This window comes from Mustelus asterias, unplaced genomic scaffold (genome assembly GCF_964213995.1).
Source record: "Mustelus asterias unplaced genomic scaffold, sMusAst1.hap1.1 HAP1_SCAFFOLD_264, whole genome shotgun sequence".
Lineage (NCBI taxonomy): Eukaryota > Metazoa > Chordata > Chondrichthyes > Carcharhiniformes > Triakidae > Mustelus > Mustelus asterias.
In genome coordinates, this window is record NW_027590230.1 from 471,197 (window position 1) to 487,500 (window position 16,304).

General features: G+C 42.0%; 1 protein-coding gene across 1 annotated transcript in view; it reads left to right on the forward strand.

Moving 5' to 3' along the window:
- LOC144486009 (scavenger receptor cysteine-rich domain-containing protein DMBT1-like) overlaps positions 1 to 16,304 on the forward strand; it is a 160,859-nt gene that overhangs the window by 80,776 nt on the left and 63,779 nt on the right. The window contains exons 9-15 of the mRNA XM_078204118.1: positions 22 to 339; positions 734 to 850; positions 6,022 to 6,129; positions 8,435 to 8,505; positions 9,559 to 9,589; positions 10,962 to 11,072; positions 11,658 to 11,789. Coding sequence (XP_078060244.1) covers positions 22 to 339; positions 734 to 850; positions 6,022 to 6,129; positions 8,435 to 8,505; positions 9,559 to 9,589; positions 10,962 to 11,072; positions 11,658 to 11,789 — 888 coding nt within the window. The remainder of the gene's footprint in view (positions 1 to 21; positions 340 to 733; positions 851 to 6,021; positions 6,130 to 8,434; positions 8,506 to 9,558; positions 9,590 to 10,961; positions 11,073 to 11,657; positions 11,790 to 16,304) is intronic.

The following is a 16,304-nucleotide window of genomic DNA, read 5'->3' on the forward strand; positions in this document are numbered from 1 at the left end:
ATAATAGTTTCTATTTGACAGATTTGGGACTACCTGTGCGCTTGGTTGGAGGAGCCAACAATTGTTCAGGGAGAGTGGAAATATTGTGCAATAACCGCTGGGGCACGGTATGTGATGGTTCATGGGATATTGACGATGCCAATGTCGTCTGTCGTCAGTCGGATTGCGGTTCCGCTCTATTTGCCCCAGGAGGGGCCTATTTCACTCAGGGTGAAGGTGATATCTGGCTAGAAGAGGTGAAGTGCACTGGAATGGAATCCTTTCTCTCAGACTGTGCTGCATCATCGTCCGCACAATCCGATTGTAATCATAAGGAGGACGCCAGTGTGATCTGCTCTGGTAAGGGTCCAGACACGTGGTGAGTTTGTTTTGATCGGTGAGAATGAGGCATACTTTTTTCATAAATGAGTGTCAGCACTTTCATTTCTTAAGATAAACTCTAAGGTGTCAAGCTCATGACTTGGTATGAAATGTCTTCCACAGGACCCGAGGCCGCACTCACAGATACCCCATCCTCACCTGCAGCCACTGTTCCTTAAAATCTTTACAATGTCTTGAATATTATTCCTGTTCTCCATAGTGCTCGGACTAGTGATACTCATATTATTGACATTGTCTTGGTATTGTAAATTTATAAAGAAAATATCAGTATTTTCATCAGTGACTTACTTTTGTTTGAGAAATGCAATCGCTTTGTCTATTTATTAAATCCCTCTGTGATTTTCCGCTTAAGCACAGGGAATTGAAAAGAGTTCCATACCTGTTGCCATCTGCATTACACTCGGAGTTTTGTTAATCTGTGAGCTATTAGCACTAATAGCTGTCATACAGAGAACGCTAAAAAGGAAAGGTGAGTTTCATATCTTACCTCTGATCTAACACTGGACCAATCATCATATTTCACATCCCGGACAGTCTGCATTTATTACACTTTTCCAGAGGGTGTGAGTTGACAATGTGACAAATACATGTTAATCTACTATATTCATTTTTTTAAACGTTCAATGCAGTTGTTGATGACCATAAAGACAAAACAAAACTGGAACACATCAGCACAGAGAGCAGCATATGTAGAGGAAACAGGCCTAACTTTCTTAGACGATGTGCCTCTTCCTCAATGCAATTATTGAAATGTGAATTAGTTGCAAACTTCACATTCGTTTTTCAAGTTCACACATTGTATTAGATACAAAATAAGTAACTTGTTGTACTGATGAATCACATTTGTTTTCATTAAAAATTCATCTGTCACTCTTCCTTTCCCACCAGGGTTCCATTCTTCTTCTTCTTTTCATTCCTGACACGCAGTAATATATAAAACATTCCAATACAACTAATATATAATATTAAAAAGTAACCCTGAATATGGATACGCTGATGACTTTTCAAACTGATGAGATAAAACAAAGAACAGTTTTGTCCTCATTCGCCCTTCCAAACTGCTACACTCCGCAGAGTTCAGCCGGTGTCATACCAAATTACTTTGCACAAGCACATACACACACAAACACATTTAAAAAATATACCTGTTACATACAAATAGTCTCCCCCTTATTCAAGCTGACTGGCTTTGTCAAATCACTGTTTTGATCGATTTTGTTTACTCCTGTTGCACATGAGAACTCGTCCTGCACTACATTTCTCCGAAGCAGAGTCAGTGAAGTGTAAAATCCCTCCGCATTCTAGCTTGCAAATTCTGGAAGAATGATCATGTCCGGAGCATGAGGCGCGCCTGAACGTCAAACTAAATGCAGCAAAACTTCAGAAGTTTCCAGAGATTAAATCGATTTTACAACAGGGTTTATGATTATAACTAAACATCAAAAAAGTCGAAATTTAAAAATGGTATCAATAAATATAAATATATGTAAATAATTAATGTTCTTTGCTCAGAGGGAACACTTGAGGAGCTGTTGCCCTAGTTAGGATGGTTTGTGGGGGGAGTTATGTCCAGACAATTTATCTCACTTGTTCGAGAATGGGACTGGTCAAACAGCACATTATAAGAACATAAGAACATAAGAAATAGGAGCAGGAGTAGGACATCTCGCCCCTCGAGCCTGCCCCGCCATTCAATAAGATCATGGCTGATCTGACGTGGATCAGTACCACTTACCCGCCTGATCCCCATAACCCTTAATTCCCTTACCAATCAGGAATCCATCCATCCGCGCTTTAAACATATTCAGCGAGGTAGCCTCCACCACCTCAGTGGGCAGAGAATTCCAGAGATTCACCACCCTCTGGGAGAAGAAGTTCCTCCTCAACTCTGTCTTAAACCGACCCCCCTTTATTTTGAGGCTGTGTCCTCTAGTTTTAACTTCCTTACTAAGTGGAAAGAAACTCTCTGCCTCCACCCTATCCAGCCCCCGCATTATCTTATAAGTCTCCATAACATCCCCCCTCATCCTTCTAAACTCCAACGAGTGCAAACCCAATCTCCTCAGCCTCTCCTCATAATCCAAACCCCTCATCTCCGGTATCAACCTGGTGAACCTTCTCTGCACTCCCTCCAATGCCAATATATCCTTCCTCATATAAGGGGACCAATACTGCACACAGTATTCCAGCTGCGGCCTCACCAACGCCCTGTACAGGTGCATCAAGACATCCCTGCTTTTATATTCTATCCCCTTCGCAATATAGGCCAACATCCCATTTGCCTTCTTGATCACCTGTTGTACCTGCAGACTGGGCTTTTGCGTCTCATGCACAAGGACCCCCAGGTCCCTTTGCACGTTAGCATGTTTTAATTTGTTTCCATTGAGATAGTAATCCCATTTGTTATTATTTCCTCCAAAGTGTATAACCTCGCATTTATCAACGTTATACTCCATTTGCCATATCCTCGCCCACTCACTCAGCCTGTCCAAATCTCTCTGCAGATCGTCTCCGTCCTCCACACGATTCACTTTTCCACTTATCTTTGTGTCGTCTGCAAACTTCGTTACCCTACACTCCGTCCCCTCCTCCAGATCATCTATATAAATGGTAAACAGTTGCGGCCCGAGTACCGATCCCTGCGGCACACCACTAGTTACCTTCCTCCAACCGGAAAAACACCCATTTATTCCGACTCTTTGCTTCCTGTCGGATAGCCAGTCCCCAATCCACTTTAACACACTACCCCCAACTCCTGTGCCCTAATCTTCTTCAGCAGCCTTTTATGGGGCACCTTATCAAACGCCTTTTGGAAATCCAAAAACACCGCATCCACCGGTTCTCCTCCATCAACCGCCCTAGTCACATCTTAATAAAAATCCAACATGTTCGTCAAGCACGACTTTCCCCTCATGAATCCATGCTGCGTGTGATTGATCGAACCATTTCTATCCAGATGCCCTGCTATCTCCTCTTTAATAATGGATTCCAGCATTTTCCCTACTACAGACGTTAAGCTGACCGGCCTATAGTTACCCGCCTTTTGTCTCCTTCCTTTTTTAAACAGCGGCGTAACATTAGCCGTTTTCCAATCAACCGGCACTACCCCAGAATGCAACGAGTTTTGATAAATAATCACTAACGCATCCACTATTACCTCTGACATTTCTTTCAATACCCTGGGATGCATTCCATCCGGACCCGGGGACTTGTCCACCTTCAGTCCCATTAGTCTACCCAGCACTGCCTCTCTGGTAACATTAATTGTATTAAGTATTTCTCCTGCTGCCAACCCTCTATCGTTAATATTTGGCAAACTATTTGTGTCCTCCACCCTGAAGACCGACACAAAAAACTTATTTAAAGACTCAGCCATATCCTCATTTCCCACTATTAACTCCCCCCTCTCGTCCTCCAAGGGTCCAACATTCACTCTAGCCACTCTATTCCTTTTTATATATTTATAAAAACTTTTACTATCATTTTTTATATTAATTGCTAGCCTAGCTTCATAGTCTATCCTTCCTTTCTTTATCGCTTTCTTAGTTTCTCTTTGTTGTTTCTTAAATTTTTCCCAATCACTTGTTTCTCCACTATTTTTGGCCAGTCTGTACGCAGCTGTTTTTATTTTAATACTCTCCTTTATTTCCTTCGTTATCCACGGCTGGTTCTCCCTTTTCTTACAATCCTTGTTTTTTGCTGGAATATATTTTTGCTGAGAACTGAAAAGGATCTCCTTAAAAATCCTCCACTGTTCCTCAGCTATCCTACCTGCCAGCCTGCTCTCCCAGTCGACCTTAGCCAATTCATCCCTCATCCTATCATATTTCCCTCTGTTCAAACAGAGGACACTGGTTTGGGACCAAACTTTCTCCTCTTCCATCTGAATCAGAAATTCGACCATATTGTGGTCACTAGACCCAAGAGGGTCCTTCACAATAAGATCCTTAATTCTACCTACCTCGTTACACAATACCAGATCCAAAATAGCTCGTTCCCTCGTCGGTTCCGTAACATGCTGTTCAAGGAAACTATCCCGACAGCATTCTAAGAACTCTTCCTCCATTCCACCCTTACCGACTTGAGTCTGCCAGTCAATGTGCATGTTGAAGTCCCCCATGATTATTGCCGTTCCGTTTTTACACGCATCCCTTATCTGCTTGTTTATAGCCCTCCCTACCTCAAAATTATTATTTGGGGGCCTATATACCACACCTCCTAGTGTCTTTCTCCCTCTACTATTCCTCATCTCTACCCATAATGATTCCACGTTTTGTTCCTCAGAGCCTATGTCATCCCTCAGTACTACCCTGATATTATCTCTTATTAATAGCGCGACCCCACCACCTTTTCCTTCCTGTCTATTCTTCCTAAACGCCTGATACCCCTGGATATTCATCTCCCAGTCCTGGTCACCTTTCAGGCACGTTTCTGTAATGGCCACTAGATCGTACCCACTTGTGCTGATTTGCACCATCAACTCATTTACCTTGTTCCGAATGCTTCGTGCATTCAGGCAAAGTGTCCTTATTCCAGCTTTTATCTGGACCCGCTTTGATGAGTCGCGAACACCCTCTCCCTCTACTCCCTTATCTAAATTACCGCCTTCATTCACTTGCACCCTCTCCTCTACCATTAATTTTGTAATTCCCCTTACCCCTGCATCCTCCCCCCCATCAATTAGTTCCTTGATCCTAGTCAACTATTCTAGCTCCCCTTCCCCCAACCTATCTAGTTTAAATTCTCCCCAGTAGCCTTAGCCAACCTACCGGCCAGGATATTGGTCCCCGTGTGATTCAGGTTCCACCCGTTTTTTGTATACAGATCACCCCTGCCCCTAAAGAGGTCCCAATGGTCCAGGAACCTGAATCCCTGCCCCCTGCACCAGTCCCTCAGCCACACATTCATCCTCCACCTCACTCCATTCCTGCCCTCACCTTCCCGTGTCACAGGCAGTAATCCTGAGATTACCACCTTTGCTTTCCTTTTTCTCAGCTGTCTCCCTAATTCCCTGTACTCCCTTTTCATGACCCCTTCTCCCTTCCTACCCACATCAGCGGTACCAATATGTACCGCTACCTTAGGCTCCTCTCCCTTCCACCTCAGGATTTCCGGGACGCGACTAGCGACATCCTGGATCCCGGCCCCAGGGAGGCAGACATTACCTTTAATTTTCATAGAACAAATGTCACTTTCATTTCTCAGAAACTCACAACAGGAAGTGGTTCAAAAAAATATTCGTTTGTCAATTTCAGGCGTGTTGCATTCACCAGTGAAGAATTATTTCTGAATCAGTGTTGATTTTCTTAATGATTTGCAGGTTCGTTTTCCATATTACTTCATGAATAGCATTGCATCTTAAGGTGCATCTTATTTATGAATCATAAATATATAAGGACTTATGATATACTTTCAGGATATAATATACTTTCAGGAAATACATAATTCAGAGGCAAAGGCAAATAACTTCAATTAGGAGAGATCTTCTGCAGCAAAGAGTAAGAGGCTGACACATTGACCCTATTTCAACATGCACAGGAACAGCTCCTCTATTATGATAAGGCGCAATTAAACAGAACCTCAAACGTAAAGGCGGGGTAATGTACTGAAAAACAATTCACTCTTTGCTTCCTGAAACAGGTGCCGTCACTGGCGCCAGCGGTCCGCCTGCTGGCTTGTATCAAGGAATTTATGAAGAAATTGAGAGTATTCCATCTGGAAAGATTTTCGGTGAAACATGTGGCACAGGTATTTATACACATTCAGGTTGATCGCGAACGTTCACTGAAGAATGCCCCTTCCACTGAAATTCCCATTTCCATTTGAAACTTCACCGAAATGACACGACCAGCAGTATGATCAGTATCCTCTTGTGATGGAATACTTTCACATTGAGCGTCTCCCTGAATATGAGTGCAGAAAAAAGTGATGAGTTTGGGAAGATTGCCCCTGCTCCTTTCTGTCTTATTTCTTCTTTGAAAAAAGCAAAGAACAAAGAAAATAACAGCACAGGAACAGGCCATTCGGCCCTCCAAGCCTGCATCGACCATGCTGCCCGACATAACTTAAAACCCCTACACTTCCGGGGACAATATCCCTTTATTCTTGTATTCATGTATTCGTCAAGACACCGCTTAAAAGTCACTATTATATCCAATTCCATTACTTCCCCCGGCAACGAGTTCCAGGCACCCACCACCCTCTGTGTAAAAGATCTGCCTCGAACATCTCGTTTAAACCTTGCCCCTCGCACCTTAAACCTGTGCTCCATATTACTTGACTCTTCCACCCTGGGAAAATGCTTCTGACTATGCACTCTGTCTATGCCTCTCGTAATCTTGTAGACTTCTATTAGGTCGCCCCTCAGCTTCGGTCGTTCTAGTCAGAACAAACCAAGTTTATCCGACCTCTCCTCATAGCTAATGCCCTCCAGACCAGGCAATATTCTGGTAAATCTTTTCTGTAATCTCTCCAAAGCCTCTTCATCCTTCTGGTAGTTTGGTTGAAGACAACGAGAAGGAATCCCTTTTATCATTTCTCACTCGGCTGCATACTGACTACTTCAGATGTCTGAACTGTGAAGAGTAACTTTATTGACTATAACATAATTCAGTCATTCCCGTGGCGGACAGTGTGTGTGTGTGTGTGTGTGTGTCTGTGTGTGTGTGTTGAGGGGGGGGGGGGGGGGGGTTGTCGTGGGGGGAGTGTGCTGGAGGGAGGCGGGAAGGTGGCTGCTACGGAACAACAAACAAAGCTCTATTGAGGAACATATAGAACCATACAGAACAGAAACTGGCCCATCGGCCCACCATATGTATGCCAATCAGCAAATACTAAAGCATATTAATTCCATTATACAATACTTGGCCCAAAACCTACTATGTCTTGGCGATTTAAGACCTGGGCCAAATGCTTCTTAGATGTTGCGAGAACATCTGCCTCCACAACCTCTTAGGCATTTGTTTCATATTTCCATCACCTTTTGAGCAAAAATATTTCCTCAGATTTCCTCCAATCCACTAACTGTTCAGCTCAAATCTCTGCCCCGTGACCATCGACAGCTCTGCTATCGAGGATCATTACTATGTTCTACCCGATCTATGCCTCTCATAAATTTGTATTCCTCTATCAGATTCCCTCTCAGTCTGCTGTGCTCCAGGGAAAACACACACATCTTATCGAGTCTTTCCCCACACCTGAAACGTTCCTTCCTCGTGAATCTCATCAGCACACCTATTCGTGCAATCATGTCCAACTGAAAGGCAGACAATCAAACTGCACACAATCCTTCATCTGTGCCGAAACAATGTTTTATAAAGTTGTACCAATAAATTGTTGTTCCTACAGTCCATGTCTGGCTAATGAAAGCAAGAATTCTGTACGTCATCTTCACCATAATGTCGATGTGTTCTACCACCTTCAGGCAACTATCGACTTGTACATCAATGCTTCTTTGCTCGTCAATACTCCCTAGTGACTGATTGTTCATTTTGTATATGGTACCTTCGTTGGACCTCCCACAATACATCAGCTCATATTTATCAGAATGTGTAGTTAATTTAGGGTAAATTATAAAATTATCCATATAAAAATAATCATGGAATTATTTCCAGTTCCGATAAATTCATAGACTGTTTTTGCAGGAAAAATTAGCAAGGGAAAATATACTTACAATGCATAAATAATAATTTAATCCGAGTGGGAGTACAAAAGAATAGGATTCTCCACTGCATCGAGAAAGGGGGAATGAGTCAGAGCAGACGGACTCAAAAGGTAGAGCAACAGCTGGAACCGAGTCACTTTAATGCAATAGCCTTTAAGATCGCATCTGGAATTGCAAAGTAATAGGTGGGAGGGGGGCAATTGAGGGACAACATCGATACCTTAGGAATCAAAAAGTCACAATATTTACAAAGGTGCTCTATGTCAATCCTCAGAAAATTTGAAATGTTGTATAGCAAAGAGCTGCGAATATATAAGCTGTCAAATAGGTAAGAAAAAGTCAAGTATGAATGTCAAATTGTGGACCAAAGAAACGTTGTTTGAATTGAAGCTGAAGGAACAGGAATGCACAAAGAATATGGAAAGCTGGAGATGGGGAAACCAAAGAAAGAAAACAGGATGGTAGGAGGCACGAGAAACAATGAAGAAGGCAATGAAGTTAAATTATATAACAAAGCAAAATAATATCGCAACATATTGTATAGGATATTTTAGAAATTTCTGTCACAAGTTAGCGAACATGAACACTGCAATGAAGTAACTGTAAAAATCCTCCAGTTGCCACTATGATATCGGAGAAAAAAATAGCAGACTGCAAAATGGAGAAAAATCAAATGGCCATGCACTAGAAGTTCAGATTAGAAAGCAAATGTAATCACTATCTAATTGAGAAGATTCAGAATCTTAGTAAGTTAGGTAAGCTGAAAACATAAAACAGATGGTGTATTTTCAAATGATCTAAAAATGACAGTGATGACATTACATCTGTTAAATATACAAAGCAAAAAGTATGCAACATCTGAATTCCAGCTGATAAGTAATAATAACGATATTTGAAATGTGCAATGCAACATGTCCCTTGCACAATAGAGAAGTCATCTTTAGGTTGTTAGACAAGATACAATGGGATACCTGCTAAGTGAGAAAATACAAAACAAAACACAAACATATTATGATAAGTAAGTGGACTTTGAGAATGAGAACTACGTACGCCTCAAATAGTAGATGAGGTGATCAACAAATTGATCAACATTTCAAATTCCACTGAATGTTGCATCATTACCTCGTGAAAATGCCGCATGTCTGTGTCAGCCTTCGTTCAGGTGCCCGCACTGTTAGGCAGCGCTGTTATAAAATCATTCTACAGACGCAAGGCTGAATTATCAGTGCTATTTTGAGGGAATGATCCACATACCGCGGGGAAGAAGTGGATGAGACGTTCAAAACTTTCAAATGTACATTGGTATCTTTCAGTCCAAATGAGAGGTCCATGTTTCCCCTCTCATTTGGATTGAAATGTACCACAGAACTATATTGAAGCAGGGCATGGCAATTTTCCAGGTGCTTTGGCAAATATGTTTTTCCATCATGTTTCATCACATAATCAGACCGTCAAACTTAATTGTTCGCATTTAATTGAGTAAATCAGCTGTCATGTTTTGTCTATTACTTCAGTGGCTGTACGTAAACAAATACCTAAGTGGCCGTAAGAGCTTGTCAATGTCGTCTGGTTAAGAGCATAAATATGTTAATGCAGATATTATGATGCTCTCTCTGGTCACAGTTTAGAAAGCACAAACCGCGAGTCATGCATAGAGATACAGAATGGTAGAATGCGGGGCCTTGTGTTTCACAAGGATCCATGCAAAACTGAGATTTATGATCCAAACATGGGAATTAATCCTACAATTCCTATACTTGTCAATGAAACTAAATTCCAAAGGTGGGGATTTCAACATTCGGACAATTTCATTGGTGACTTTGTTAGTTTCTTTGCATTGTGTTCATAATGGAAGCACCCATTCTTATCCAACTGAAAATTCTGAAATTCTATAATCTGATATTTAATATGAATTGTCAAATTATGTGCCGCAATATCAGTTCAAATACACTTATGCTCTATTTTGGGAATGAATGAATGGGTAAGATTACTTTAACGCATTGAGATATAGTATGATGCATTTATCTAGTTTGTCATTCCCACAGTCACTGCAGGCGAACTTACATTAGGAATAATAAACAACTGCGTGCGGTAGGGGGTAGGTGTTCGGTCCGAGGAGGATTCATCATCAGGTTACACCACTCAATGTCTCTATATTAACAACGTACATCATGCCTTATAATCTGCAATCACTTCCTTTGTTTCAAACAACAAATAACCAAGAACAAAGAAAATTACAGCACAGGAACAGGCCCTTCGGCCCTCCAAGCCTACACCGACCATGCTGCCCGACTTAACTAAATCCCCATACCCTTCTGGGGACCATATCCTTCTATTCCCATCCTATTCATGTACTTGTCAAGAGGCCCCTTAAAAGTCACTACCGTATCCGCTTCCACTACCTCCCCCTGCAACGAGTTCCAGGCACCCACTACTCTCTGTGCAAAAAATCTGCCTCGTACATCGCCTTTAAACCTTGCCCCTCGCACCTTAAACCTATGCCCCCTAGTAATTGACTCTTCCACCCTGGAAAAAGCTTCTGGCTATCCGCGCTCTCCATGCCTCTCATAATCTTGTAGACTTCTATCACGTCTCCCTTCAACCTCAGTCGCTCCAGTGAGAACAAACCAAGTTTCTGCAACCTCTCATCATAGCTAATGCTCTCCATACCAGGTTCGAAGAGATCTAACACTGATAGTATGGATCCTGGAACAGCTTTATTTGGACAGCGTTGCTCTGATCAGAAGGGGTTGATAATTCTCCTTGAACTATTGTATTTCTGATTATTTAAGGTTATCACTGAAAGGCGCCCTATCAATTTTCCGGTATAGTGACACAGGAACGATGTACGTACTGTGCTCTCTGCCCCTACATTCCAAGCTATCTCCCCAATAACAAATCATTTTTTCTTTAGCAGTTTCTGGTTCCATGGACTCCCTCAATCAGATCGAATATTACACCAGTCACAGTTTAGATGACGCGGATCTGGGATCAGAAATTCCAGCGGGGAACTGCTCCAGCTTTCAAGGTCAGTATGACTTCAATTTTCTGACTGTCAGTTTTGATCCCTTACCCCACTCCAAGCCCCTCACCACCCCGCCCACCCACTCCCACGCCTCCACCTGCCCCCCCCCCCCCCCCCCCCACACACACACACACACACACTCTCTCTCCCTCTCTCGCTGCTATCGAATAGTATCAACTAAGCATCAAAGCGACCAAACCGTGTAAGGACGCTACCATGAACGCGCAGTGATGCAGTGGATAAATTTAACAATGCTGGAATAATATACATCTGACACATTATCAAACTATCTGCACCCAGCCGCAAAGGGAATGAAATGTTTTTTCGACTTTCTGCCGGGAAAATAAGAAATGCCTGTTCATATTTGATGGTTGATGCATTGTGATCCTTCTGCCTTCCAAACTGAGACTATCCGACCACTAATTAGCAAACTGCAAACCTTCTCGATGCTCTCGTTTTTTCTACATATAAGATGAACGTTGATCAATTATCCTGTGCTCAAAACCGGGTAGATTGACACAAATATGATAACTTCTGTGTGCTCAGTGTTAGCAAGTGGTTTTAATGGAAATCTCTATTTCATTGCAGATCTGGTATTGGGCGATTATGCTGATGCTGAGACTGAAGCACATGGGACACAGGATGGTCACTTGCTGATGAATAGAGATCCTGAAAACGGCTTCACAGAGAGGACTGCTGGCGACGACCTCTCTCCTCTTGGTGAGTTGAATCAGTGACACTATTCCAGTAAAAGTGCTCTGTGTAAAAAGGCTGCGTTCAATTCAATTCTAACCAACGGCCAGAAAATTGAGAGGTAACCTCCAAAAACATCAGAGTTCGCTAGGCAGAAGGTGTCGTTGCAAATCACCAGTCGTACTGGAGAGGATGTCCATGGCAAGATATTGTGGGTACACTTTCAATTTAAACAAACTCATACTCAATACATCTCGTGAAATGCAAACTATTCAGCAGAAGACAATCTTGTCTTAATGGAGATGTGGAGAACAAGTTGTAAACTACATAACCTGATAACATTCCAGCAATTGCAGGCAGTCAGCAAATCCGCTGTTTAATTGGAATACATATTGCCGAGAAAGAGAATGAAACACCAGGTTTCTCATTGACGGAACTTTAGTTGGTTTAGTTCTTGTTTGCTGTTAAGGCAATGGATATTTTGAAGTATCAGTGGGCCCTCTTCCGTATCATTTCCCGTCTCCTCAACCGACTCAGCTGGGGAAAACAAAGCCATTCGTTTGGAAACTTTGATCGTTACTTTCCGAAACAGTCTTGCCTCAGCAACCACATTCTATACTCCGTACAATTGAGTTCATTTGAAAAAAAACGTTAAGGTCGAAACTTCCTGCTGTTCCTGTAGTACCATCGATCCCAGTTCATCACTGGCCAGATTTATTTTCTAACCCTCCTCCAGGAATTAAGCACGCTCTCTGCAAATTTTCCAGCCATAAATCTTCCCGCACATCATGGCCTTTTGGAAACCCCGCAATGAAATCCCTACGTGATTTGTGGCTGAAGGCCACCCTATCGCTCTTTGTGTCTTGAGGTCACAATTCCAGACATAACTTTCTAAAAAGCAATGATGTTGCTATCTGCCTGATTTTGCCATTATGCGGCTTTACGTAAACATTTGTTTGCAAACGCTTCCCTGTAAGTGATGAGAAATGTCTGGTAGTCAATTTGTTAGAAAAATAAGAGTTGCATTATTCCTTCACTCCCATCATAACACAATACTCTTTATCGAATCACAAACACAACACTCATAACAACACAGATCCTACTGTATTGTCGTCCTCCTAGTTTGGTAAGAAAGAGGGCTTTCGCCCTGACAGGTAGAAGTTGTGCGATTCCCGTGTAGAAGGCTACTGACCCTGTGTCTGAAAATGAAGAAACATTTCTACCAAACTGTTAACAACAATGTTTAATTATCTGTTCCAATGTTTATGTGGTGGTGGTGAGATTGTGCAGTGTGTGATCTCTGTCGCTTGTAATGTGACTATCCATTAGCTAAGATTAAAATTATGCGAGCGAACATGTTATTTATTGATTAATCAAAGTTATTTGAGGTGAACAGGTTCAGATTGACGAGTAAAGATGAGAATTATCATGTCCTAGTGGCGGTTGGAATTGTTTTAATAGAGCAAAAGAAAATGAAGATAGACAACGTATGACCAACTCAGGTCAAAAGCACGCTTTAACCATGTGTTCGAAATGTAATCACTCTTGATATAACGGACATGGGCACAAAAACGGAAACCTTGATTCAGTGAGAACGGCAAGATCAGTTGCTAAATGGGATGGCTGATTGAATGGCAGATAATGGTCAGATGTTGGCAAACTACAGGATAATTCTTCTAGTCTTTTTGAAATTAGTTCTCTGGTACTTCACATTCACTTCCGTTGACAGAATGCCTTAACTGACAATTCTGCTCTCTAAGATGGCCTTCACATTTGTCAGCGTAGGACATCATCGCGATTGCTTTGGCGTGGTAACCACATATTTAAAAATAAAGAAACATTGAGTTGGGAATTGAACTAGAGGTTGACAGGTGAGATTTCGACCAACTGAGTGGTAATGCACATCGCCCTTACTCTCGCTTTTTTCTCCATTCCAGGTAAATGTCAGCGTCTAATCACAACGGATAAGACAGAACTTCAGGATGCATTCTGAGAAAATTGTCATTATCTTAGCGAACTGTATGAACATGCTGACTACGATTGAGTCGATGCGAATTTACCTTTATGTCAATTAATTACCATGATATTTTGGGCTGAAATAACTGCAGTTCAATTTTCTCCTTTTTTCAGATTTTGTAATGCAGATGTTGAATTAAATTTTTAAACAGCGTTAGTTTTAAATAATTTAGCTGGTTATATTAATAATGAAAACTATTGCTCTGTTTGTATACGTTATCTCTACTACAAGATTGCGAAACTTGTGTATGAATGAAAGGCATCAAGGAATATCAACTACGTTGTATTTGACACCCCATTAAATAGTTGTAAAAGAATTGGTCAACCTGTTGTATCGCTATTTATTTAAACATCGTCCGGCGCTGCCAAATGTCCCACATGCAGGAACGAATGTTCCCTTAGTCTGTCTGCATTCATATGTAACGTTGCTGGATTTTATCAATAAACGTGTATTGACTAAATACTTCAGTCAGAATGTGTGTTTCGTCGTTGTTTATGTTCTATCTAAAACTAGGATGTTGCAATTATTTCAGTTTCTTTTGAACGCAGCAATTATTTCGAGAATGTAAAAGAAAACAGTGTTGTTGTGGTAGTTGATGGCAACGTCTCCTATATTGACATGGGCTCTCACAATGTCTGGGTGCATGGATGGTGTGTGTGTGTGTGCGTGTGTGTGTGCGTGTGCGTGTGCGTGTGTGTGTGTGCGGGATGGGGTGGAGGAGAGGTGATATTTGTTTGATGCATCTAGCAATGTTTCTTGAAGCAATATGGAAATAGTCAAATAGGGAATGGGCCGTACCAGATCTACTATTGGTGAATCAGAGCAGCGAGGTGACACGAGTATCAGTGTGGAAGCATTTCGGGAAGGGACCATAATCACTACGATTTATCCTGATGGATAAGGAACAGAGTAGACCTCTGCGCTAACCTGTGGGAAGGCGATACGACAATATTAAGCAGCAATTGGGTAATGTTCATTTGGGCGGCTGTTTGAGGCTAAATCCACATCTGTCATGTGGGAACATTTTAAAGGCCAGTTGATGAGAGTTCAGGATCAGCATGTTCCTGTGAACCTGACAGAGAAGGATTGAAAGATTCGGGGATCTTGAATCACAAGAAAAATTGTGAGCTTAGTCAAAAGAAAAGGGGGCAGCTTTAGGAAACTGAAGACAGACAGAGCCATCGACGAATATTAACAAAGCAAAAAATAAAATTAATAAGGGGGTAGGAGGGTTAAAAGGGGACATGAAATGTCTTTCGCAAACAGGATTAAGGAAAATCTCAAGGCGTTTTCTAGATTGGTAATGAGAAAGAGGGTAGCCAGCGACAGGGTAGGTCCACTTAAGGACAAAGGGAGGAGTTTATCCGTGGAGTCGGAGAAATTTAATGAGGCTCTCAGCGAAACATTTGGATCGCTACTCCCAAAGGAGAAGGAGCTGTTGGATGATGAATCTGGAGAGGGGCATATTGATATTCTCAGGCATGTCAGTACAAATCAGGAGGATGTGTTGTGTGTTTTGAGAAGCATTAAGATAGACATGTCCCGGGATCTGATGGGATCTATCCCAGAATACTGAGGGTGATGAGGCAGGAAATTGCGGGGCCTTCTACAAAAACTTTGTATCGTCTTTAGCCAGAAGAGAGCTCCCGAAGGATTGGAGAATAGCCAATGTTGTTCCTTTATTTCAAAAGGATAACAGGGATAATCTGCAAAATGTGGATACAATGAAAATTATCAATTCTTGCGCGCTATACAGACAATGCATACTATATATGGATAAGGAAAGGAGACAGTGCAGAATGTGGCTTTGCAGTCATAGCCAGGGTGTACAGAGAAACATCATATTAATATGAGGACCATTCAAAGGTCTGATGGCAGCACGGGAGAAGCGGTTCTTGAATCGGTTGGTACGTTTCTTTCCTAATGGAAAAGGTGGAAAGAGAGAATGCCGGGGTGCGTGTGGTCCTTGATTATGCTGGTTGCTTTTCCGAGGCAGTGGGAAGTGAAGACAGATTCAGGGGATGGGAGGCTGGTTTGCGTGGTGGTTTGGGTTTCGTTTACGACCCTTTGTAGTTTTTCTGTCGTCTTTGACAGATCAGGAGCCATGGCAAGTTGTGATGCATCTAGAATTGGTAAGCTGTCGGGATGGGAAAGAATGGATTGTCTTCTCTTTTTCGTTGGGGTAGTGGAGGATGATGGGGATTCCAAGAAACTGTACACAACTGTAAGGTGTCAGGATAGACTATATGGGAAATGTGTGCTTATTTTAACAGATAATTTCATGACTAAGGGTGATAGATTTCCACAGGTTTTTGGAAATATTAGAGGGGAGATCAGAAACAAAAATCACACAGAGACCTGTGGGTCTCTGCCATTCACAGCCTTGAGGGTAATATGTACAGAATGCCTCAACGGTTTATGGATATCCATCGCAAGTTCCAGAAAATTTAGAGCTACGGAGCAAATGCAAACGTTGGAATAAGGTTGCATGTTTCATTTTCGGATGGCGACAAAAATGATGGACC